Below are 24,383 nucleotides of genomic sequence, written 5' to 3'. Positions count from 1 at the left end.
TTCAACAAAGGTATTTCCAGCAACGTGGTCACGATCATCAAGCCGAGGAGGTAATCGCCTTTTCTTGTTATAAGCCAGCAAATCCATGGACTCGATTTTGCGAGTGATCTGTTGAAGAAGAGTAGGATTGTGAAGAGCGTTTTGAAAGAAGGTGAGCAAATTTTGCTGCCTCTCCTCCATGCCATCCAATCGCAGAAGCAGATCTTGAAGATAAGTCTTGGCAGCGGAGTGGTGTTGTTTGAAGCGGAAAATATTGGATTGAATGGTGGCCTTGTCGCGTGAAAGTTTCTCTATCTGTTCCTCAAATGCGGACCTTTCCGAATCCACGACGGGTTGTGTGAGTGAGTGACTGTGGATAGGTTTCCTGCGGTGAATATTCTTTAGAAGATGCTTTTGATCTTTCACAAAATCTTCATTAGCAAACTCCCATCGCTCAGGGTGTACTTTTCTAAATCCCTGACAATAGAGGTGCGTAGGGAAATTTGGCAGAGCTCAATAGTACGCAAAAGCAATCGATCGTTGTTTCATTTTAAACAATTTTGAATTCAGAGGCAGAGTATAATATATATATGTAATGACACGAATGAATAACTCTGCCATGATATAAGCAGAAAAAGAGAATGGCATGATGCATGCAGAGAGAGAGAGAAGAGAAAGAGAGAGAGAGAGAGAGAGAGAGAGAGAGAGATACATAGGTGTTAAGCTGACGGATGAAGCTGGAGAAGTTGTTGTGTTTGAAAAAAGTGGGAAGAAGAAGGCGAGAAAATTCAGCAGGGTTCCAAACGATGAAGGTGTTGTTGTTGGAACTCCACGATACTATTTCCTCCGTCGATGAATCATCCACCATCTCGTATGTCTTCAGTAGGAACGGTGCTGGACCTGCCGGAGCTGCCGGACTTGACGAACCTGATCCTGACCCTGTTCCCTCCATTTTCTTCTTCTGATGATGATAGATACAACCCAACACAAAACAAAACACAAAAACACGCAACTTCTTATTCCTATTCCTATTCCTATTTGATCTTACGTAAGTACAGTTGACTTTTACTTTGTCTCTGTTAACGAACCCCTACCGGATCGATGCTTCCGTAAACACCAATTCACCGACTTACCATTTTCTTTACCATGCAACACCTCTTACTGTTGTCTATTTAATCATATATTATTATCTAATCCTTTTACTTAAGTCGCTGTGTGAAAGATAAATGCATATTGATTAAGGTGATGAAAATGTTTTTCTCCAACGTTTGACTTTGACTATCCTGCAGCACCCAGAACAGACACGCTTCTACCTTCCAAACCTAACACATTCATTTCACTCTAAATCAACGATGACCACCGGTCTAAATCCAACTTCCTTTTTTCTTTCTACTTTCACCATTTTAATTAAATACCTTTATTTTATCTTTCTTAATTATTTCTTTTTCAACCTCTCCAAACTAAACTTTTTGTGTTTCTTCATTAGTGTATTAGTGTTGAGTCAATCCAAAGTCTGAGTAAAACATAATAAATAAAAAAGACTCGTTAATTCATAATTTTAAAGTTTTGGATAATCCTTTATATTGGACTCATAATTCATAAGTGAACTTCCTAATCTAATACTTTGATAATCAAGATTTTCATCAAAAAAATATTATTTAAAATTAGGTTTCTGATTTTGGTAAATATTTCTTTTTTCAGTTTTTTAAATAACCAAAATGAGAGTAAGATTTTGGATTTTAGCTAATACGAGAGTATTCATTTATTTTAAAAATTACAAAAGAAAAATGACCAAGGCAATCCTTCTTATTAAACTTTTTTAGAAAACTATTTTCAGGTCTGAATATATTCAACCAAATCATTATTTATTTTTTGTTCTTCGTGAATTTCGTCATTTCACGTAATAGATTTTGTTAACTAACTACTTTAAAAAAAATCAATTGCATTTTATTGCAAATTAATCAGAATTATGGACATATATGGAGATTTTAAATCATGTAATAAAATTTCGGGTTAAATATGTTTTTAGTCCCTAAACTATTGGTCGTTTCTGGTTTTCGTCCCTCTTTTAAAGTAAGGTACAATTTGGTCCTGTTTAGTTTTCCAAGACTAAAACGAACGTTTCGAAAAGAATGAGGAACAAATTGTACCTTACTTTGAAAGAGGGATGAAAACCAGAAACGGCCAATAGTTTAGGGACTAAAAACATATTTAACCCTAAAATTTCCAACAATCACTCAATCTCTTTTAAGAGATGTACTTAATTTTGCGCGTTGTTACTTTTTACAGCCTCCTTTTTTGTTATTCACAATCTCATCTTTTATCTGACAAATATCCTTAATATTGCTCATTTGAATTGAGTTTTTCCTTCTATAGTTTTAAATAAGTTAATTATGATGTTTACAAGTTAAAATTATGAAATAAAAAAATATACAGGAAAAAAGAGATCATAACGTAAACATGTAAGAATTAAGATATAAAAAGATTGCATGAAGAATTTATTATGATTCACTCATTAAACTAAGAAGTACGGTTCTTCGTTTTACTTGAAGGAACTTTTTAAGTATATTATGCTATTATCTTTTTAAAATATTTTCTATTTGATGATGAAACCTAAAGGAAATGAAAAAATTCCCAAAAAAAAAACTTTGTATTTGTTGATTTTCATACAGTTAAACAAGAAAAAAATTTAAAAAAATATGTGTGATCTATTTCAGAAGGGTCGATTATTTACCCTTTGTTCACTTGAATGGGTTTGGGAGAGAGTGATTGAGTGAATTTGAGAGGATTTGAAGATGAATTTTCTTATTTATTTGAGTGAATTTAGAGGTAAATGAGAGTGAATTTGGAAGCTGAGAATTAGTGTAGGATTTAATTGATGCGACAGATTAAAAAAATTTACTTTCAAATCCACTTCCACTTACCTCCAAATTCACTCAAATAAAGAAAAAAAAATTATCTTCAAATCCTCTTAAATTCACTTAATGACTCTTTCCCAAATACATTAAAGTGAACAAAGCCTTAGAGAATAGAAATAAACTGTAAAATTTAATAGAATACCACAACAAATTGTAAAAATATTATTGAGGGCTAAAATAAAAGAAAAAAAATCAGGTGTAAATTCAGGCCAACGTGTCACTTAAGAAATATATTTCACTTAACACTGCTCATAAACGACAAAAATCAAATTATACATACAAAATTCATTAATGACAAAAAAAAACTAAAAACTATATTTAAAAATTTAATATATATTTTTATATTATAAAATATAATTAAATGAAAAAGTTTATTTATTATTTGTATTAAAAAAATATGTTTCGTTATAAAGAAGATAAATAAAATAAATAATGTTGATTAATATATACAATATATATGATCAATCAATTAAAATAATGTAGGATTTTGATTTATATCATTAAAAAAATTAAATATGGATCAGATTTATGAATTTGTGTTATTGAGGTTGTTTGATACATATTGTTGTGGTTTTCTTATTTGAATCTACCACCAATTCGTGTATATTGACACATACCCAATTTTAATTTAAGATCTTTTTAAGTGAAATAAATTTGTGGTGCTGTTCATGTCAATGACGTTATTTAAAGTATTTTTTAGCACGAGAATTTATTTCAAAGAACGAAAAGGTTAAAAAGAATTACTAAGGAAAAAAATAAAATTCAATAATTTATATGATAAAAAACATATTTAAACATATATATATATATATATATATATATATATGCCTTTCTCTTTTTATATTAATTGCATTATATATTATTGCTTGAAACATGTTCTATTAGATGAAAAATACATCAATCATTAAAATTGGAATATGTAATAATAGTGTCATGTTAATTTATACATGGTTAGAGCAAACTATTTACTACTGAACCATATTCTCTTATAAATTATACGTCTGAATGAATTAATTATAATTTAATTTTGACTTTTTTTTTATTATTTAATTTAGTAATATAAAATTTGGTTAATATTATTCAAAGTGAACTAATTGTTTTTGTTACAAAAATAAATGATAATAAAAATATTAATACAGATGCTATATGATATGACTAGTATAAAATAATAACAAAATTCTGCCGTCACAAAAATATGTTTTTCTAGAAATTGTACTAATGGTGGATCGCAATATTACCAAATTATAAATGGTATAAATGAAATTATTATTTAGATGGAGAGAGAGAGGGAAGAGAATGAATGTGTGTTGACTAATTTATATGATAATAAGTTATTTAGAATATACGACAATATTGTTTTATTTATTTGAGAAGATATATATACAATTTGTAAATGGAAGATTCGGGATATAAATGTTTACTTTTACATTTTTTTTGGTTAAAGTAAAGAAAACAACAAATTAAATTTAGTTTTATTTGATGAACAACGCTGAAAGTATATTATATGTATAATGTTTGGATCTGCTTGAGAAGAACAGAAGTGGAAAAAAAAAGGGAAGATTTATATAAAAATATATTTTACTTTTAGGTTGTCTGTTGAACAATAATGACTTTTTTTTTTTTTTAATTTCTGTGAAGTTGATATTTAGTTTTCATGCATTAATTTCCATTTATATCGTTTGCAATACCCAACTGATAATTCTATTTAGTACTACATTTTCTAAATTCATATATCATGCATTAGTTCAGTAAATTACACATATGGTAAAAATAAATGACGAATTTTGTTTCAAATAAAATGTTATTGCATGTGGTGAGTTTTTTTATGGTAACTTGGAATCAGACCATGTTTTGGAAAGTAATTGAAAATGCAAACGCAATTATTGCCCATAATCTGGAAAGGTGAAGGATGATAAATATGGTTTTGGAGGGACGATATTATTTAGTTTAGTGATTAGTGGGATTATTATTTCTGATTTCTGATTACAATCAGAATTACATTTTTCCTTATTTATTTATAAAAGTTAGCATCCTCTGTCCAATTTTCACCTCACAGACATCTTCCTGGGATCGCTAACTTAACACCAACAACTCTGTTTTTTGTATATCTATCCGAAAGATGAAGGTTCTATTTGTTGTCCTTCTGGTATTTGTAATTGCTTCATCTAACTTGTGTGCTACAGAATGTTCAACTTTCGACGTTGTTGGCTACGGTGCCACAGGGAATGGCCAGACTGATGATACAAAAGTATATTTTGTCCACTTTCGATCATACACTTTATTTTATTTTTTTCCACATACAAATATGTTTGATGCTGTATATAATAAATCAATGTATTTCTCAAAGGCTTTCTTGAAAGCATGGAAAGACGTGTGTGGTGCAACTCAGCAGACGGCGAAACTTGTCATACCCCGGAATAAAACATTCATGTTGCAACCTCTGTCGCTTAAGGGTCCTTGCAATCCAGCAACCATCGAAGTTCGGGTAAATGAAAAATCAGTTATTTGTAGTAATTTCTGCACGTACGTACGTTTATATGATTATATATCGTGTGTGAATAAAATGTTTGAATGCAGCTTGAGGGGACTGTCATAGCACCTAAAAGCAATGGGGATTGGAAATTTTTGGACGAAAAAAATAAATGGATAGAATTTTCAGACATATCTGGTCTTGTGATTGAGGGAGGAGGGCTGATCGATGGGCAAGGCGCTGCGTGGTGGAACATCGCCGATGTCTCCATAAGGCCCACTGTACGTTCAAATTCAAATCTAAGACATTCATGACCAATGCAACTCTATATGATATTGAAACTAATGACGTTTAACAAAATGTGCAGGCTCTACATTTCCATAACTGTAAAGATGTAAGACTTAGATCGATGCATCACAAGAACAGCCCCAGAAATCATATAAGCATAGACACGTGCAATGGGTTAGAAATCTCCCATGTTGGCATCACTGCACCGATGCAAAGTCCAAACACCGACGGGATAGATATCTCTGGATCATCCAACATCTTCATACACTCTTCCATCATTCAAACCGGTAACTGATCAACCTACATTCGTATATCACTGTTCATCATCACTTTCCATTTATTAATGAATACACATATTCATCACAGGCGATGACTGCATCGCCATAAACTCGGGTACTTCCTTCGTCAATATAAGTGATATTTTCTGTGGACCTGGCCACGGCATCAGGTAAGTCCAATTCGAAGTAATAAATTAATTAATTTCCTCTCACTATAATATTAAGAGTGTTTTGAATTCTTTGTGGTGTGTTTGGTGAATGAAAAAAAGTATTGGGAGTCTGGGACGCAATGGAGATGATGCCAGAGTTGAGAATATACACGTGCGGAATTGCACCTTCCTGGGAAGTACGAACGGAGTGAGATTGAAGACATGGAGGGTGAGCAGTTATTAGAAGAGAAGTTAAACGAGAATTAATAAACGATTAATACGATGATGTTTTTTGTTTGACTAGGGAGGACGGGGTTATGCGAGGAAGATCGTATTTGAAGATATTAAAGTTGTGGGAGTGATGCGGCCGGTGATTATCAACCAGAATTATTTGGGATTGCTTGACGGGATAAGTGCAGTGAAAATAAGTGACGTCAGTTTCCGGAACGTGAAAGGAACAACCGGCAGTGACAGTGCAGTGGAACTGAATTGTGATCCGTACGTAGGCTGCAACGACATCGTTTTGGATCATATTTCCATAGTGAAAGAAGACGGAGGTGAAGCAAAGGCATCATGCTCAGGTGCACAAGGGACCTGCTTTCGCTGCAATCCAATCGTCCCTTGTCTTTCCGATTCCCGTCTTATCTAGTTTTGGATCAATCAATCACTTTTTTTTTTCTTTCAGATTTTCCGGTTTAACACCCAATTCAAACTAAACTAATGCACACTCACTAATCCAACTGTCAACAACTTTTGGATCCAACCATCCAATCTAATTGCTGTTGAATCAGTTTTATTTGTAAAGATTAGGTTTAATTAGAGAGATTGTCCTACTTTCTACTTTTATCAAATAATTATTTTTATTTGGAGGACAAAACAGTGTAATTAAGGCCTTACAGGGATTTTCCTAGATCTGAGAGGATTTGATAATATTTGTTTTAAAAAACAATTTTGTCCCTGTAAAATTACCTTCTTATATTTATTTTGAAAAAAATGCAGGATATGATAGATTTTATTTCAATAAAAAGAATTAGTTTCAACTAAATTAAAATATTCATTTATTCATTTTATTAATAATAATACAATAAAATAGTAATAATAATAATATTAAATAATAATAATAAAGTTATGTAGTTCTACTTCTTCTCTATTTTCTTTTGCCCTGATAAAATTATTTTTCATAGAAATGTTTTATTCATATTATTAGTACAATTTAATTTTTTAATTATTTATTTAAATTCAATAATTTTTTACAAAAATATTAAACTTAATTTTATATTAAGAAAATTTATTACCTTTCTATGAAATTTTGAAATTGAAATTAAAATTACAAAAAAAAATTTGAAATTTTTATTTAAATATATTGTATTAATTATTATTAAATATATTGTATTAAACTTGAATATTTTTTAAAATATATTATATTAATTATTTATTAATTTTTTATTATTTTATATTACTTTAATAATTATGGACATTTTGGTAATCTTTAATTTCTACCAATTAAACAATTTTTTTTTTATTTATCACATCAATCAAATCCTACACTAATTCTTATAAACTTTACCTCCAAATCCACTCTCACTTACTTCCAAATCCATTCAAATAAATAACAAAAAATTTACCCTCAAATTCCCTCAAATTCATCCACCTATTCTCTTCCAAATCATTTCCTTCAATATATATTTAAATATATTGTATTAATTATTGAAATTTTTATTTAAATATATTAAAACAAAATATTAAAAAAAAAAACTAAAAAGGACTGACCCACTTGAATAGTACTCATCAAGAGTGTTTCTTTCTATACTATCCCACATTTTTCTTTGTATCCTCGTATTTTTTTACAATTCTAAAACTATTCTTGCATTTTAAAAAAAAAATTCTACATTCCACTTTTTTTTTTCTTCTAACAGATTTTGAAATTTGTTGTATAATTTTTTTTTCTTCATCAATTTTAAAATCCATTAAAAAAGAATATTTTTTAAATGTGAGGGTGCAGACAAAAAAATGGAAAGATGCTGGATGAAACACTCACTCATCAAAAGAAAACCAAGTTTGATTGTTTCTAGCATTAAGTTCTCATATACCATTTTTCATATCAAACACACGCGCGCGCACACATATATATATATATATATATATTCGTGGTATAATTTATATAATTGAAAAATGTGATACATAGACACGCACATGTGTGTAAGTACTTCTGTGTCTAGAGTTTTTATTTTTCTTTCCACAACTCTTTTTCCTTTTTTAAAATAAGACAATTTTTTTAACCTATTGAATTAACAGGCTATATTGTAATATCGATCTTAATAAAATTGTTATTTACCTAATCATAATCGTGTCTTGGTGTAAAGTTTATAAATCCTGTATTATATATTTATTAAGCTTCTTTATAGTTTTCGTATTTCTTAATATTTTATTTTTATTATTTTTATTTTTATTTTTATAAAAGTATGAACCGATTTTATCCATTATACTCTCTCTTTTCTTTTATTAAGTGAAAATAAAATGTGAAACTTCAGAGCAATTAAATATATTTCCTATCAACAAATTAGATTTTGTTAGAGCCAAGAGTTAGGTATTGCACTGGCGCCGACAAGGTAACGGACGTTTGGTGTTCCGTGAGGCAGTGTTCATTGTACAATACGAAGTAAAGTCTTTAAATCTGATGATGTTGTCTTAATGGCAACTGAAAAAGCTGAAGTTAGTTTTGTAGGCATGTGTCTGAAGATTAGGAGCATGAGAAGCTGAGCTTCGAAATCCAACTTCACTGCTACATGCACATCATACTTGAATCGAAGATCAGATGGAAAAATCAGCCCCGATCTTCAGAGGTTGCTACGACAACCACCACTTCTGCCTTGCAATTCTCTTCTCCTTTCTCTTCTGCTCTTTATTCCTATCATTTCGTGCTCCCAATAAGGCACTCACATTCAAACACCTGAACCCATCCACCACCACGAATCCCTGCTTTGGCCGCTATGTTTATATCCACCAACTCCCTTCTCGCTTCAACGATGACTTGCTTCACAATTGCCACACCCTTACCAGAGGCACTGATAAACCCAACATGTGCCCGTATATGCAAAACATGGGCTTGGGTCCTCAGATTCTTACCTCTCAAGGGGTTTTAACCAACAACACTTGGTATGCCACCAACCAATTCTTGCTGGAGGTCATTTTTCATAACAGGATGAGCAAATATGCCTGCTTGACCAACGATTCCTCCGTCGCCTCTGCAATCTTTGTCCCCTTTTATGCCGGTCTTGACGTTAGCCGTTTCCTTTGGCTCTCTGATCTCACTGACAGAGATTCCTCCGGTCGAGATCTTCTTCAATGGCTTGCAAACAGACCCGAGTGGAAGAAAATGTGGGGCAGAGACCATTTCCTTATTTCTGGGAGGATTGCTTGGGATTTCAGGAGACAGCGCGACGAGGAGTCCTATTGGGGTAGCAAGTTCAGATTTCTTCCTGAATCCATGAACATGTCCATGTTAGCAGTCGAAGCTAGTTCGTGGAATAACGACCATGCAATACCCTACCCAACTTCTTTCCATCCCTCGGATGACACTCAAGTTCTGCAATGGCAGAGAAAAATCAGACATCAAAAGCGGCCGTATTTGTTTACTTTCACCGGAGCTCCAAGGCCAGAGCTTGAAGGTTCTATCAGGGGTAAGATCATAGACCAGTGTCGAGCTTCGAGTGCCTGCAAATTCGTTGACTGCAGCTATGGTGTGGAGAGATGTGACGACCCTGTCAATGTTATAAAGGTGTTTCGAAGTTCTGTGTTCTGTTTGCAGCCTCCCGGTGACTCGTACACCAGAAGGTCCATTTTTGATTCTATGTTGGCCGGTTGTATTCCCGTTTTCTTTCATCCGGGCACTGCTTATTCACAGTACAAGTGGCATTTGCCCAGGAACAGAACAGGGTACTCTGTATATATACCCGTGAAGGATGTAAAACAATGGAATACCAGTGTGGAAGAGGTGTTGCTGGGAATTTCAGAGAGTGAGGTCTTAGCAATGAGGGAGGAGGTTATAAAGGTGATTCCAAATATCATTTATGCGGATCCCAGGTCTAAGTTAGATTTCTTCGAAGACGCGTTTGATTTAGCAGTAAAAGGAATGCTTGAAAGAATAGAGAAGGTGAGGGAGGCGACAAGGAGAGGGAGAGATCCCAGCATTGGTTTTGCAGACGAGGACCATTATAAGTATACATTTTCACAAAGTTACAGCTAAATGAAGACATGTATTACGTGAAATACCGTTTCATGATATCAGTAATGCCGGAAAGATAAAAATTTTGTTTTTGATTGCTCTGGCTTTTCTTATTTGTCCATGAAGCTTGCTTCTTGACTTGGAAAGAAGGAAGAAGAAAGAGAGGCAACAAAAGTAGGTGTACGGTTTAATGCCACCAAGAAACCATACAAGTAAACTTACAAGTAAAAATATCCATTCTACAATAAGAACATAAGCACATGTGTGTTGTAACATTTTAACCCTCTTTATGAGTTACGGTGTCTGTTCTGAAACGAGTGTCTGCCGACAGTGAGGTTTCAATGTGAGTGGTGGTGTTGAAAGAAAAGGGCATGGGCATTGGCATGGCATGGGATGCATGTGAATGAGTGACAGTGATGAAAGATGGGAGCATTGAAGGGGTAGACCCTGACTCCCCTATTATCGCCTGCAATTAAGGCCCGTTTCACGACTCTCACTAAAGCTACCATTAAGGCCTCTTCTTCTCAAAAGGATCACGCATTCCGATTTCTTTTTCCAACACAGTTTCATGGAGTCAAACTTATCTTTTTTACCTTCTTTTTCTCAATCAATCTGTTTCTTGGTACTAATCAAAAGCGATCAAAATTAATAAAACGTGTTTTAAGTTTCAATAGAAATTCTTTAATTTCGCTTTCGACTTTTAGCTTTACAATTTATTTTTTTCTGTTGAATTTTGTTTTTATAATTTTAATTATTATTATTATTTAAATGACAAGTCCTCAAATTCTCTCATAATGATTAGATAAACCAACATTTTGCTATGACTTTGTCTTTTCATTAAAAAGCAAGTTTCAGGATAAGTGGGGTGTTTTAATAAGGGGGTTCAAATAGTAGCTATTCACGTAAGAGTGGGCTCAACGTCCATCAGCCCAGCACAGCCCAACTCAGTGCTTTGAATACATAGAGCCCAGAAGAAAACGACAAATTTAGAGAGAGGAAAAAAAAAAACCAGTGTTCGTGTTAAGGTTTTGTTGCCGGCACTAAAACAGGGCAGTGCTGAGAAAACAAGTATGGAAACGTTTCAGTTATTCTCTTCCTCTACTTCTGGCTTCGGAATCTTCGATGATGCTGCTCAACAATCTCCTGTCATACCTCCTCCTCCTTGCGTTGAAGTCCTCGCTTCTGAGGTATTCTTTCTTCTCCCTTCGTCATTCTTTGAAACGATGTCGTTTTTAATCTTGCTTCTTTTCCCTCGAAATTAGGTTCCTTCATCTGCCATAAACAACTGGGACTTGGTTAATTTGGATGAAGTTACTTTGTTAAAGGTGATGTTTCTTTCTTTCTCTTCGTCTTCAAAATATTTGTGGGGAGATTATAATTTAGTGTTATTGTTTATGTTATTTTATGGACGATTCTCAGGGGCGCGTGAGTACCCAACAAGTTTTTGGCTTGTCCAACTCCGATTTAGTTCCCGGGAAATATGAAGGTGGTGCCATTTCGATCCTTGCATTTCTGTTCATTCGTTCGTTTCCGTCTTTCCGATGACTGAATCAGTTTAATTCTTGGTTCCCTTTTGGTTAGGAGGACTGAAGCTGTGGGAAGGTTCACTTGATTTAATTAAGGCCCTTCGTTCAGATATCAGAACTGGCCTTACATCATTTGGCGGGAAGCGAGTATTGGAGGTGGCTTTCTCTTTTTCGAGCTGGTTGTGTTTCTCTGTATGATAAGTGGCCGTCTGTTTAGTTTTGAGTTGAAATTCTGAAAGCATACAGGGAAGCACTGTAGTCATTAGCTAGTATGGATATATGCAGTTTGTATATTAGGGTATGAGGATGAAACTTAGGTGTGTTAAAAACATATTTAAGTTTTTATACTAGATATAAGATAGATTTAGAACTTGCACGCCGAATGTATGCAATTGTTGATATAGCTTTTAGACTGGAGTCCCAGGCGTAATTGTTCACATAGAAAGATACACTTTCCGATACCACTGCACTGCACTTAAATTGGACATAATATAAAGATATCTGCGAGTTTTCTTAAGGTTACCTGCTTCATATTACAGTCTTGCATTTACTGAAGAGATATTTATTTTCGGTTTTGCTTTTGTCTGATAGTATATTGAAGAAAATGACATTTATCGAGGGGTTCAATTTTAGAAGATCAAATTATTATTGAAAAAAGAACAATCATCTTTGAATAATTTCTCTAATATCATTGATTGTATTTGTTAAAGTCTTTCAAATTTATATGCACGAATATCCCGGGGGCAGTGACTGCCATAAGGCACTTGAAAATTGCTCAGCGGCTGTCTTAAGGTTGCGTTCCCAGTGTGTTATCATGTTCTTCCGCATCCTGTTTAAAAACATCATGGACGGTTGATATTTAAGGATAGCATGCCAATTTATTGGATTCTTTCCACTGTACTTTTTTTTTTGTTTCTTGCACTTTAAGGAAAATTCAATTCCATAGAAGTATAAGATCTTTTTGGAAATATAGGTAGTTACTTATTTTTTTCCGTGGTTTAATTGTATGGAAATAATGAATTTGAGACCCACTCATGCAGTTAATTACAAACATAGAGTATGAATTTTGATTCTTATTTTTATCCTCCTTCCTAGTACATTGGTTTTAGTCCCCAAATCTTGAGCATTTCTGGGATTTTAGCAAGACTTGTTTCAATCATTTTGAATTTTTGTGTAATTTGAGTATGTGGCTAAGATATGTTGTACTTCTCTAAGACGAGCTTGTCTATAGAGTTAGCAAGTAAGAATGTATCGTTTCTTAATTTTAATTTAAAGTGCATCATGATCATAACCCCCCTCTAAGGAATATTAGGCTGGATGCTCCGTTTACTTTCACATAATAGAGATTCTACAAACTCGCTTTAGAGGGTTTTGTTTCCAGTTTATATTAGGAAGATACGTGTAATGTATATGAATCTTAGTAGAAAAGTTGTCACTCTATATCAGTTCCCAGCATTCAATATTTTATTTTCAGGTAGGATGCGGCCATGGATTGCCTGGAATCTTTGCATTGCTCGAGGTGAAACTAGTTCATTTTGGCTTTGCTTTAGCATCCTTAACTTTTGAAAAATATAATAATGTGCTTATTATGGTTGCTTTAGGGGGCTGCTGCTGTACATTTTCAAGACTTCAATGCTGAGGTCCTACGTTGCCTCACCATTCCTAATTTAAATGCAAATATTTCTGGAGAATCTCAACCATCACCATCCAACCCGACAATTTGTGACAAGGCAGAAGTCCGCTTTTTTGCTGGTGACTGGAGTGGAATTGATAAACTGCTCCCTCATGTTAGTACGGATGATAATTATGGTGGTGGTTATGACTTTATTCTGATGGCTGAGACAGTTTACTCGGTCAGCAGTCTCCAAACTCTTTATAATCTTATTAAAAAGGTACTGTTTTGTTCAATGACGACGAGAGAACATTATATTTCTATGTGGAGTCATTGCATTGAAAATTTGATTACATTTATCAAAGTGTTTCAATGTAATGTTTTTAATTATTAAATATTGTTTTCCTTATACATGGAAGTTTTTGATACACAGTGCTTGCAACATCCTGATGGAGTTGTATACATGGCAGCAAAGAAGTATTATTTTGGAGTAGGTGGTGGATCTCGGCGATTTCTGTCCCTGGTAGAAAAGGATGGTGAGCTAGTGCTGACATGAAATTATATTCACGCTGGATTATTATTCTGAATTTCTGATTCTTTGTATGTTATGGCCTTTGCAGTTGCATTGATATGCAAACAGTTTATAGTAATGATCTACATATTGATTCTTTTAACTTGTTGGTTCTCTCCTATACGACCTGTTAGCTTGAATCTTAATCATGGAGCAATGTGTTCCGTGCCGGATGGGAGTCATCAGAAGATTGGTCACGTTATGCAATGTTAACTATGGAGAATATAATTTCATCCTTATAAGATTGTATACCAGTTTAGCTGTCACTGTGCTGGTTCCATGATGTCATAATTTCCCTGTTTCCGGAAACTGCTGGTCTCATGATGTCACAATTTTCTTTTATTTGTGCAGGTGTCTTGAGCAGTAGCTTGGTTGCTGAAATCACAGACGGTTCATCTAATGTGCGTGAAGTATGGAAGCTTGCATTCAAGTAGTAATAGTATTTTCTTCCTTCACCATTCAAACTGTCCCCGGTTTATCTGGTCATGATTTCCCATGCATGGAAAAGGGGCTAGTGGGGAAGTTGTTGTAGAAATCAGGTGATGCAAATATATATAATGTTTCCATTTGTATTTATTTTGATTCCTAGAGGGATAAGGTTTTTGTTTTTGTTGTATTTACTTTTATCAGATGCACATTGCTGGAGATAACCCCTTATCAGATATTTAGGAATCAAAGAATGATCATAACATGAGGGAAGCAGAAGCAAATCTGTCTCATAATTTTAAATTGCAAAGCTCCTATAATTATGGTAAAGAACAGAAAGATTATATATTAATCCAACAACCCATAAGATCTTATATAATTATTGTTTACGCAACCAATGATATCGTTCATTATTTTGTAATGTTTATGACATTGATGTTTTTATTATTTAGTTGCTATCTCATAATCTCAAATCTTCTTTCATGTTCGGCCTTTAATCTCGAGGCCTTTTGATTTTGACTCAATTTCCTCGTGTAAGGTTGACATTGGTCAAATTTATCAAAAACTAAAATAAAATAAAAGCATTTATGTTCTCAAAAATATGTTTACACCATTTAAAATACAATCTTTCTCATACTTATTGACTTGATCTTATTTTTTCACATGTAGTAAATAGGTGAACATTGCAATTTTTTAAACATGGGAAAATAATTTTATATTACCAAAAAAGAAACCAAGAAATAATCTTATAGACATTAGGAAAAGAAAATAAGAATGAGGTTAATTTCGTAAAACTTTTATATTTTAATTATTCAAAAGTTCATTGGAATCTTATCATTTGATTACGTGTACGTTATTGTATTTATCGCTTACCAAATTATGGACACGAGTTTGAAAGGTCGGTCATCGGCGACTATAAAATTGCTCCGTCTGAGTGAAAATTGACTGTACTAAAATTAATTTTTATTTAGTGCTTTTCCGATTTCTTCCACTCTTCATTTCTTTAATACATATAGAAGTGGCACATGCAGATGGGACATCAAATTCTAACACATCAATAACTAATGCATATGCGAAAACAACAATTTATACATGTTCGAGGATAATCAAAATACTTGTAACTTGCCTAAAAGTATGTTATGCAACACTTAAAATTTAACGTAGTTGGCACAGAAAGAAGAAAGAAAACATAACATAGCGCTACTGAATTGTCCTAAAATTATAACTGGATAAATAATGTGGTTAAATATCAGTTATGCAAGTTATTCATCGCAGGAACGGTAGAAATCGGGGCATGCTTAATTCGTTATCGCGTACGAACTATTTTACAAAATTACTATATACTAAATTATTTTTTATGTGCACTTTGTTGTTCTGTGGATAGAACAGAACCAGATAAATTTGTTGAATTCAGAGCCTGGTCATTAATCTAAAAAGTCATAGTCAAATCCAGAACACATTTTGTCACCGAGGTTGACAATCAATCACTTCTGTCATTTCTACACGTCAATATGCTTTAATTTCTTTTTATTTTTTTTTGTCTTTCCATGGTTCATTTTATCTTTGGTTAAATGGGGGATGGACCAATTTGTTCAGACCCTTATTGTAAGTTGGTGGTAACCACAAAGGTAGAAAAACCAGTACACAGACAAAGAAAGAGGGTTTTTAGATGAGCATAACCCATTTGTGAAATTGCGTACTGTCTTGACAATATCATTATTTATAGCAAAATAACCCATTGCAAACATATTATAGATAAGTTTATCAAAGGGAAATAATGAGATGTGCGCTTAAATCCATATATCTGAAGTACAGTCACCACCAGGATATCTCATCTCATGGGCAAGAGAAGGACCATGAGGCTCAGTTCCAAAGTCGACGAAGAAGTTGGGGTTGATTTTCAGACCACCTTTCTCAGTATCGACATCAATCTGTATTATGTGGGAGCCCTGCTGGACAAGATCTGGATAAAATTGTTTGTCCCATGTACTAAATAGTGAGTTTGTTGCATATAGCCGCTTCCCATCTAAACTCAATTGAATCATCTGAGGGCCCGCTCTCAACTTTTTCCCCTGAAAACCAATGTCTTACTGTTAATATGGACAGATAACAAGCTACCCTTGAATTTCCAAGAATAAGTCCATGCATCATATATTATTATATTGTGCTCTCTTGCTTAGCAGTAACAAGACAAATAAGTTTTAAGCATATCTAGAACAGTTTCGTTTTTAAAGTCATTGAATACTAAATATTATTATTAAAAGTAATATTTCACTATACTCGGCAAAACTTTGAATGTTATTTTGACGAATTCCTTTGTACTTGAAAAGTTTCAACAGGGCAAGATTGCAATTACCTGAATCTCTGGAACCTCGGCTTGCCAAGTTTCTCCATCATCTGTTACAGCTACAATAGGGCTTCCTTTCTGGATAAGTCCACCAACCCATACTTGTCCAGTCAGTTTAGGATTTTTAACGTCCTCAATGTTATATTGCCTTATATCCCCGTGAAGCCAGTTTACAAAGTACAGAAACCGGTCATCAAGAGAAATCAGAAAATCAGTTATAAGCCCAGGCATTTCAGGAAGAATCCAGTTTTGCACTTTCAGTGGTTTCACTGATATGGAGACCTGCAAAGTAAGCTTAGTCTGTAAGTATTGAGGATATTGATATATTGGTTTTGAGTACACGTACTGACAGAGGAGAAAAGATACTATCTTGACATACCTCATGGCTCCATGATCCATCTTGGTTCTTGAAGAATCGTATCATGTTACTTGTCAATGCACTCCCAACAAAACCTGTATCTTTAGCAGGATCATGCAAGAACCTTATCTGCATTTAAGGTACATTAATTATAAAATATGTCAATTTTGCAAATTGGCTCACAATTACAACTTCAAAGTAAGAGGAAAGTGCAGTCATAGTTAAATCAAACAGGTAGTAAACAGGGTTCAGATACACAAAGTTCCAATAAATGCATCCCGAACATCTATTCTGATTATACTAACAACTTGCCTCCAAGGGTAGAAGCCCTGAATCACCAAGGTCCAGTGTTTGTCTCAGTTCGCCCCCAGGCCAGTCATATACATGGAGATGCCTGCCATATAATCCTTCAGAGAGATGCTCTAAGTTAAAACCTTTCGTGAAAGCTCTGGGAGCACCCCATGATGTGCTTATCATAGTGTTGTGTCGTGGTTGGTACCAAAGTCATATCCATATTGTGGACTGTGCCCCGGTTTCTCCCACCTAAGCAATGTAAAGCAGGATACAGCAGAAGTTTCAAAGATGTAACCCATCTACTGTTTAATACACAAGCAATTATGTAATTGAACAATTCTATGTAAACATGTCCACTAAATCCGTCTTCTCAACCTTAAACTTTATTTCAATGCATGATTGATTGACACCGTTTCATCTGCATGCATGTTACCTAAATCCAAGATAGGCATTTAAAACTAAAGGATCTAACAGAGTCATGCAGGGGTGAATATTGTTAGGTACACTCCGGAAAATTTCAACACTCCAAAAAGCATTCTCACATTTCTCAATCAAATATCTACAAATAGTACCTTCCTTTCACGTTAAACTCTGAATCAAGAATAAGAAACCCATTGCCTTCAGCATTTCCATCCTTATCTCCAAGACATGAGATCATAATTTCACCAGAAGCAAGGCAGTGAGACGTGTGTGGATAAGCTAATCCAGTCTTCTCAATGATATCTGCAGGATCAACAACTTTGTGCAAAGATGGAGCCTTTGGATTTGTTTTCACATCAATAACATATACGCGACCCGATCTGAAACAGGACAAAAAGTAGACTTAATGAGGTAATTTAAAAATAGAGGAAACGAAATAAATTCTATATGTTTCGAAAGAGTTCCTCGAATTCAATAAGTGAGCAAAACATATCTGAGTTAGGAAAAAGGGAAGAGGACAAAAAAGAAAAAAAAAAACACCACGAAGACGATGCTCTGATTATGGCATAATGTTTTATTTTTTTCACAGAACCACGGTTTCCATAACGCTTTCATGAATTTCTGTTACAGGATGACATACCAAAGTATTCTCACTTGAATTCTTGGGAAAAAGCAAAAAAGAAAAACAGAAACAAAAGCGTGGGATATACTTGAAATTGAAAAACACCATCGTGCAGCAAAAGTACAAACACGGTAAAGTAGGATTGTTTTTCTCCATGCATGTACGGATGAGGGTCTTACACGAGCCAGGCACGATGAGAAATCGTCGCTGAGCCGAGGGATCTCCATGGCAAGAGCTGCACGAATTCCAGCCAGTGTGATGCAATTCATCACCCAAATGAGGAACAGGTAGCCTATGGATGACTTTGGAATAAGTGGGAGAGTTTGGATCTACGTCCACTGTGGCCAAATAGTCAGGCTTCTCAATTCCCGTTCCTGAATGATATGGTGTATTGAATCCATGATGAGTGAGTGAACATAAAAAGCAGCAAGTTTGAGAGCTTTGAATATACAGAAGTTTCCAGAAGAAGATGAGTTAGGTACCTGAATAGACAGAGGTGACATAAATGAGAGACTCTCTTGGACCAGACATGGCTTCCAGCGGTGAAGCGTAGCCTGGCCCTGTTTTGCAGCATCCATGGCCGTTACTACTCATCTTTCTTTCTCTCTTTTCTTGTTTTCTCTTCTCTTGGTTAGGCTTCTCGTGAGAGAGATGATGATGGCATAAATAAAGGGAAAGGGAAATTGGGGAATTGGGGATTCACGTGGTGCAAATAAGATAGGACTGAAAAATTGCAGTTCCGAGCCAGAACACAACACTGCACAGACAATGTTGTTTTGTATTGTATTACGTTGGTGTTTCGTATGTACTGAGTCATCAAACTGGTCTTTGTACGTATTGTGTAAATCATGTCCAGGTTGGATGAATCACACACATCTCAATGCATTCCATATCCTGCATCCTGTGGGCCCTCCTCAATCTTTCAATATTTGAAAATATCTTTTTATAACATTTTAACATTATTTTCATCATTATTATTTGATTGGTTTAAAATTATTTTATAATTAATAACAATAATTATAAATATTAACATAGACCAATCACAAAATAACATATAAATAATATTAAATGATTGTAAAAAAATATTGTCAAAGTATAGTTTTTCTTTTAATCATTATTAATGTTTTTAAAATATTAAAATATAACTTAGAACTAAAATACTAGGATAGAATAATATAATAAGAAGATTTTTTTCAAAAACTGCTCACCTGTGAAATCAATAGACAAGAATCATTAAAAAAATAATAACGGAAGCCTGTCATTAAACAATATTATAATTTATATATACAATTTTCTTTTAAATAATTGAAGTCAACTACAGAATTATTTACATAAATTCAATTAAACCTCTACGTATTCAATAAAAACAAATAAACTTTAAAAAAAAATACTGAATTACCTTTCATCGACAAAGTCATAGTGAAATATCTAAAATTAATTACTATAGTTACATTCTATCTATTTTTTCAGATTTTGTAAATTATAAATCGTTTTTTTAACTTATATTTGTTACTAATACGGTAATGAATTATGAGCTAAACTAAATTATAAAATATTGAAACTTGTATACTTACATTATTTATTTATGAAACATCCAAACATTCCTTAGTACCATTTGTAATTTTGCAAATAAAACACTACTTTTCCTTGACTTACCTTTTTAGTTTTATTTATGCTACATTTATTATAAGATATTCATGTGCATATCATAGTATTGTATCATTTTATCAATTAAGAAAGTGTATTTAAGAGATAAATATTTAATGTTATCTGTTCTTATCATGGGAAATAAAATGATAGAGGAAGAACGTGATGCTAAGGTTTGAGATGTCTTATAGTGCTACAAACGGTAAAAAAAAAAACATTAAAGTCAGATTTTGATGAAATCGAGAGAACATGTGTGGCTGAGTTGAGCTGTGTTATCTTGTCGTATGTTTTCCAAATCATAGAAATTAGCAAAGAGTATCAAAGTTTGACAAGAACACCTAAAAGGTAGAATTTTTAAATATTATTTTTTAAGTTCCAGATGATTCCATGCTTGACTTTAATATTTACGATTTAAAATGAGTTTAGTTCATTTCTCTTTCTTCGTATGATAGTTAAAAAATATATATTTATTTTCCTGAATATTTAAATCAGACTTACAAACCAGTCTTTTTCAAATAAATATCCCATATATATTTTATTTTTAATAAAGTAATATTTACATCCTTTTAATTTTTAAATAGATATTTGATTTCTTATAATTTTAAACTCAAATTTTCTTGTAATCTTTATAGGTTTCTATCTAAGTGTGCGATTACGTTTTCCATAATATCTGATAATATCTGTCTTTCAATGTTTAAAAGTTAAATTTATTCCATCGACGGCAAATATATTATTTAATTATTAGTAAAGAATGGTTTGGATTGAAAAGAAAGTAGAAAAAGAAAGAAATGAATGTAAAATTAAGAGACAAATGAATTTAATTGAATTAAAAGAAAATAGGAAATAATTGTGAAAATTTTATAACAAATTTAATTAATGTGACAAAAAAGTAAAATTAATTAAATATTATTATGAATTACCAAAATATCATTAATTTAATAATTAATAAATACAATTAAAACATACTTGACTTTTATCAATTATATTCATTTTCATCTATTACCTAAACCCTTTACTTTTTGTATAGTTTGTTTGGTGTTTTATTAAAATAAGAAAAACTATAGAGAAGGACTTAGAGGTTAATAAATAACACAAAAATAAATAAATTTCGAATTAAATTGCATTCCAATGTATATAATATTATTCAAATATATGCCTACATCATCATGTAAAACTATTCAAGAATAGTACGATTTAGAATTGTACGTTAACATAATAGATAATGTCTTTATGTCATCAATTGTTTCATGCATTTCATTTGAAGTCAGAGGTTAACATTCACATTTTTCAAATTCCAATTTCAAATAAGAAAAATTCATTTGTAAAATTGCAATTCTTTTCAAAATAAAATCACTTTAATTCAGTGTGCAGATAAGATTAAGATTGCAGACAAATTGCAACATATAAGCTTCCATATATACATGTGTTTTTTCTTCCCTGCAGTTCACACCATGATGGTAGTAACAACAAGCCTTCAATTGTCGTGAACAATCTTATTTTTTAAAATATAAATTTAAATAAAATTCTAAAAATATAATTTAAATAGTAAAATTATTAGTATAAAAAATAGGTTCTGTTTAAAGATACATTTAAATAAGTTACGTCATAAACTATAAGCTGAGAAAAAAATATTTTCTATAAAAATAATTTTAAATAAAAACCCTAAACCTATAGAGTCAAATAATAAATAATTCTTCAATTACTACTATTTTTCTTACCAGTAAATTTATTTTAGTCTTCTAAGGAATATTTAAATAAAAAACTAACTAGCCAAATTGAATATTATAATACTTGTATGAGCTTCACCATGTAATTAAATTCTCATACATATATAAAGGAAAAACATTTCAGACGTTAATACAGAATAATGTTTTAAACATTATCAAACTGGTGTTGAGTTCACAGATTGAAGCGTAAGGTGGAGAAAGAAAAGGTTCCATGAAGTTGTGATTTATTCATCATATCAAACAGTTTGAAGAAAGTGAAATAATACAGAGAAATCTCAAATTTTATGTAAACATAATTAATGGTGCGAAAGTAATCAGTCGTAAAGTATTTATTGTACGGCCAGTGCAAAAGTTTATGAAGGTTTGAATGTCAGTCGCTGAGTTTCTCCATTCTCAACTGTGCTCCGTGGCAAGGCAGAGCCCGTGCCTGGCGAAGAAGATTCATGGACAAATCATAAAAGCTGGTCTCAACCAACACGAACCCATCCCCAACACACTTTTAGATGCATATGGCAAGTGTGGTCTCGTAGAAGACGCAATCCAACTGTTCGACGCATTGCCCCGCCGAAACCCAGTCGCATGGGCCTCCCTTCTCACCGCCTGCAATCTCGCCAACCGCCCTCGCCGTGCCCTCTCCATCTCACGCTCCCTTCTCGCCGCAGGCTTGCACCCCGACCACTTCGTCTTCGCCTCCCTCGTCAAAGCTTGTTCTAACTTGGGTTGTCTTCACGTGAAACAAGGGAAACAAGTGCATGTTCGCTTCTTCCTCTCACCATTCTCCGATGATGACGTTGTCAAGTCATCTTTGGTCGACATGTACGCGAAATTCGGGTTGCCCGATTACGGGCGTGCCGTTTTCGACTCCATTTCTTCGTTGAATTCGATTTCTTGGACTGCCATGATATCTGGGTATGCGCGAAGTGGGCGAAAGTTGGAGGCTTTTCAACTGTTTCGTCAAACGCCGTATCGGAACTTGTTTGCTTGGACTGCTTTGATTTCCGGGTTGGTCCAGAGTGGGAATGGATTTGAGGCTTTGAACATGTTTGTTGAAATGCGGTATGATGGGGTCAGTGTAACAGACCCGTTGGTTCTTTCCAGTGTGGTTGGTGCTTGTGCTAATTTAGCTCTTTGGAGCTGGGTAAACAGATGCACGGTCTGGTTATAGCCCTTGGCTATGGGTCTTGCTTGTTTATAAGCAATGCACTTGTAGATATGTATGCCAAATGCAGTGACCTTGTTGCTGCAAAGTATATCTTCTGGGACATGTGCAGAAAGGATGTGGTTTCTTGGACTTCCATAATTGTTGGCAGTGCCCAACATGGACATGAGGAGGCTCTGGGTCTGTATGATGGCATGGTTTTGGCTGGGGTTAAGCCAAATGAGGTGACCTTTGTAGGGTTGATTCATGCATGTAGCCATGCTGGCCTGGTTAGCAAGGGCAGGCTTTGTTCAGGTCTATGGTTGAAGATTATGGAATTGAACCCTCTCTTCAGCACTATACTTGTTTGCTAGATCTTTTTAGTCGATCAGGGCACTTCATGAGGCTGAGAGTCTCATTAGAACTATGCCAGTCAGCCCTGATGAACCCACTTGGGCTGCTTTGCTTAGTGCTTGCAAGCGGCATGTAACACCCAGATGGCAGTTAGGATTGCTGATCATCTATTAAATCTAAAACCAGAAGAACCCTCTTCTTATATATTGTTATCTAACGTATATGCCGGAGCTGGTATATGGGAGAATGTTTCAAAAGTGAGAAAGTTAATGATGGTGATGGAAGTAAAAAAGGAACCAGGTTATAGCTGCGTCGACTTGGGAAAGGAAAGCCACGTGTTTTATGCTGGAGAGACTTCTCACCCAATGAAGAATGAGATTATAGGTTTAATTAGGGAGTTGGATGCAGAGATGAGGAAAAGGGGTTATACTCCTGATACCAGCTCGGTTTTACATGACATGGATCAACAAGAGAAGGAAAGACAACTTTTCTGGCACAGTGAGAGGTTGGCTGTGGCTTATGGGCTTCTAAAGGCTGTTCCAGGGACTATAATACGTATAGTGAAAAATCTTCGTGTTTGTGGAGATTGTCATACTGTTCTGAAACTCATCAGCACTATAACAAATAGGGAAATTTATGTCCGAGATGCAAAAAGATATCACCATTTTAAAGATGGAATTGTTCCTTGCAATGACTTCTGGTGACTTGCGAATTCTGATTTAAATTTCCACAAATTTAGTGAGTTATTGTTTGAAAGTTTAAGACTTGCAAGTATGAAGATTTTCTGGGGAAGCACCAAAACATAGTAGAACACAGAAGTTGGAGTTTGTTGCTTCCTGATTAACTAGGATCGATTCTCATAGCGCTAATCAAAGCACGCTGATACTGATTTTTAGCCCTTAAGCAATAATCTTTCTCTATTGTTATTTCGACGCCACTTCACCTGTAAACTGCTACTTAACTATGAGTAAGTTGAATTTGGGAGTGTTGAAAAGCATAACAGCTATTTGAGTTGACGCCAATCTGTTAAACCC

At 33.8% G+C, this 24,383-nt stretch overlaps 4 protein-coding genes and 2 pseudogenes across 6 annotated transcripts in view; 4 read left to right on the top strand and 2 right to left on the bottom strand.

Moving 5' to 3' along the window:
* The window catches only part of LOC124843999 (heat stress transcription factor A-5-like), a 1,968-nt gene extending 722 nt beyond the window's left edge, over positions 1-1,246 (bottom strand). The window contains exons 1-2 of the mRNA XM_088113089.1: positions 692-1,246; positions 7-456 (exon numbers count right to left, since the gene is read on the bottom strand). Of these exons, the coding sequence (XP_087969215.1) occupies positions 7-456; positions 692-931 (690 nt within the window). The 5' untranslated portion in view covers positions 932-1,246. The remainder of the gene's footprint in view (positions 1-6; positions 457-691) is intronic.
* Positions 1,247-5,016: 3,770 nt separating this feature from the next.
* Positions 5,017-6,778, top strand: LOC148200925 (putative polygalacturonase At3g15720). Its single transcript, XM_088113088.1, has 7 exons — positions 5,017-5,145; positions 5,245-5,382; positions 5,475-5,648; positions 5,735-5,942; positions 6,022-6,103; positions 6,203-6,311; positions 6,387-6,778. Exons 1-7 carry the CDS (start codon positions 5,017-5,019, stop codon positions 6,729-6,731), a joined length of 1,185 nt encoding a protein of 394 aa, XP_087969214.1. The 3' UTR covers positions 6,732-6,778.
* Positions 6,779-8,695: 1,917 nt separating this feature from the next.
* Positions 8,696-10,402, top strand: LOC148200924 (putative xyloglucan galactosyltransferase GT14 pseudogene; annotated as a pseudogene).
* Positions 10,403-11,308: 906 nt separating this feature from the next.
* On the top strand, positions 11,309-14,915 carry LOC124844006 (uncharacterized). Of its 2 annotated transcripts, XR_015785716.1 has the most exons (9): positions 11,309-11,494; positions 11,570-11,632; positions 11,727-11,793; positions 11,889-11,989; positions 13,308-13,352; positions 13,435-13,725; positions 13,879-13,981; positions 14,368-14,555; positions 14,647-14,915. XR_015785716.1 is itself a non-coding variant. In XM_088112032.1 (8 exons), the coding sequence occupies exons 1-8, from the start codon at positions 11,378-11,380 to the stop codon at positions 14,448-14,450; spliced, it is 870 nt and encodes a 289-aa protein (XP_087968158.1). In that variant the 5' UTR covers positions 11,309-11,377; the 3' UTR covers positions 14,451-14,915. The 2 variants fall into 2 exon arrangements, 1 of the variants encoding a protein (XP_087968158.1); XM_088112032.1 differs by having other exon boundaries at positions 14,368-14,915.
* Positions 14,916-16,125: 1,210 nt separating this feature from the next.
* Positions 16,126-19,250, bottom strand: LOC124844008 (selenium-binding protein 2-like; annotated as a pseudogene). The gene is made up of 7 exons (XR_015785451.1): positions 18,966-19,250; positions 18,572-18,857; positions 18,014-18,241; positions 17,460-17,690; positions 17,169-17,276; positions 16,799-17,071; positions 16,126-16,514 (listed from the first exon to the last, which is right to left on the bottom strand). The product of XR_015785451.1 is annotated as a selenium-binding protein 2-like (transcript).
* Positions 19,251-22,057: 2,807 nt separating this feature from the next.
* Positions 22,058-24,365, top strand: LOC124844002 (pentatricopeptide repeat-containing protein At4g14050, mitochondrial). Its single transcript, XM_047320853.2, is given in 5 exon segments — positions 22,058-22,984; positions 22,987-23,298; positions 23,301-23,387; positions 23,390-23,479; positions 23,482-24,365. Coding segments are annotated over 5 exon segments (1,821 nt in total). The 5' UTR covers positions 22,058-22,224; the 3' UTR covers positions 24,054-24,365.
* Positions 24,366-24,383: the final 18 nt, after the last annotated feature.

This window comes from Vigna umbellata, chromosome 4 (assembly GCF_029865625.1).
Source record: "Vigna umbellata cultivar VRB3 chromosome 4, Vumbellata_1.0, whole genome shotgun sequence".
In the NCBI taxonomy this organism is placed as follows: domain Eukaryota; kingdom Viridiplantae; phylum Streptophyta; class Magnoliopsida; order Fabales; family Fabaceae; genus Vigna; species Vigna umbellata.
This window is presented reverse-complemented; position numbering and strand designations above follow the sequence as displayed.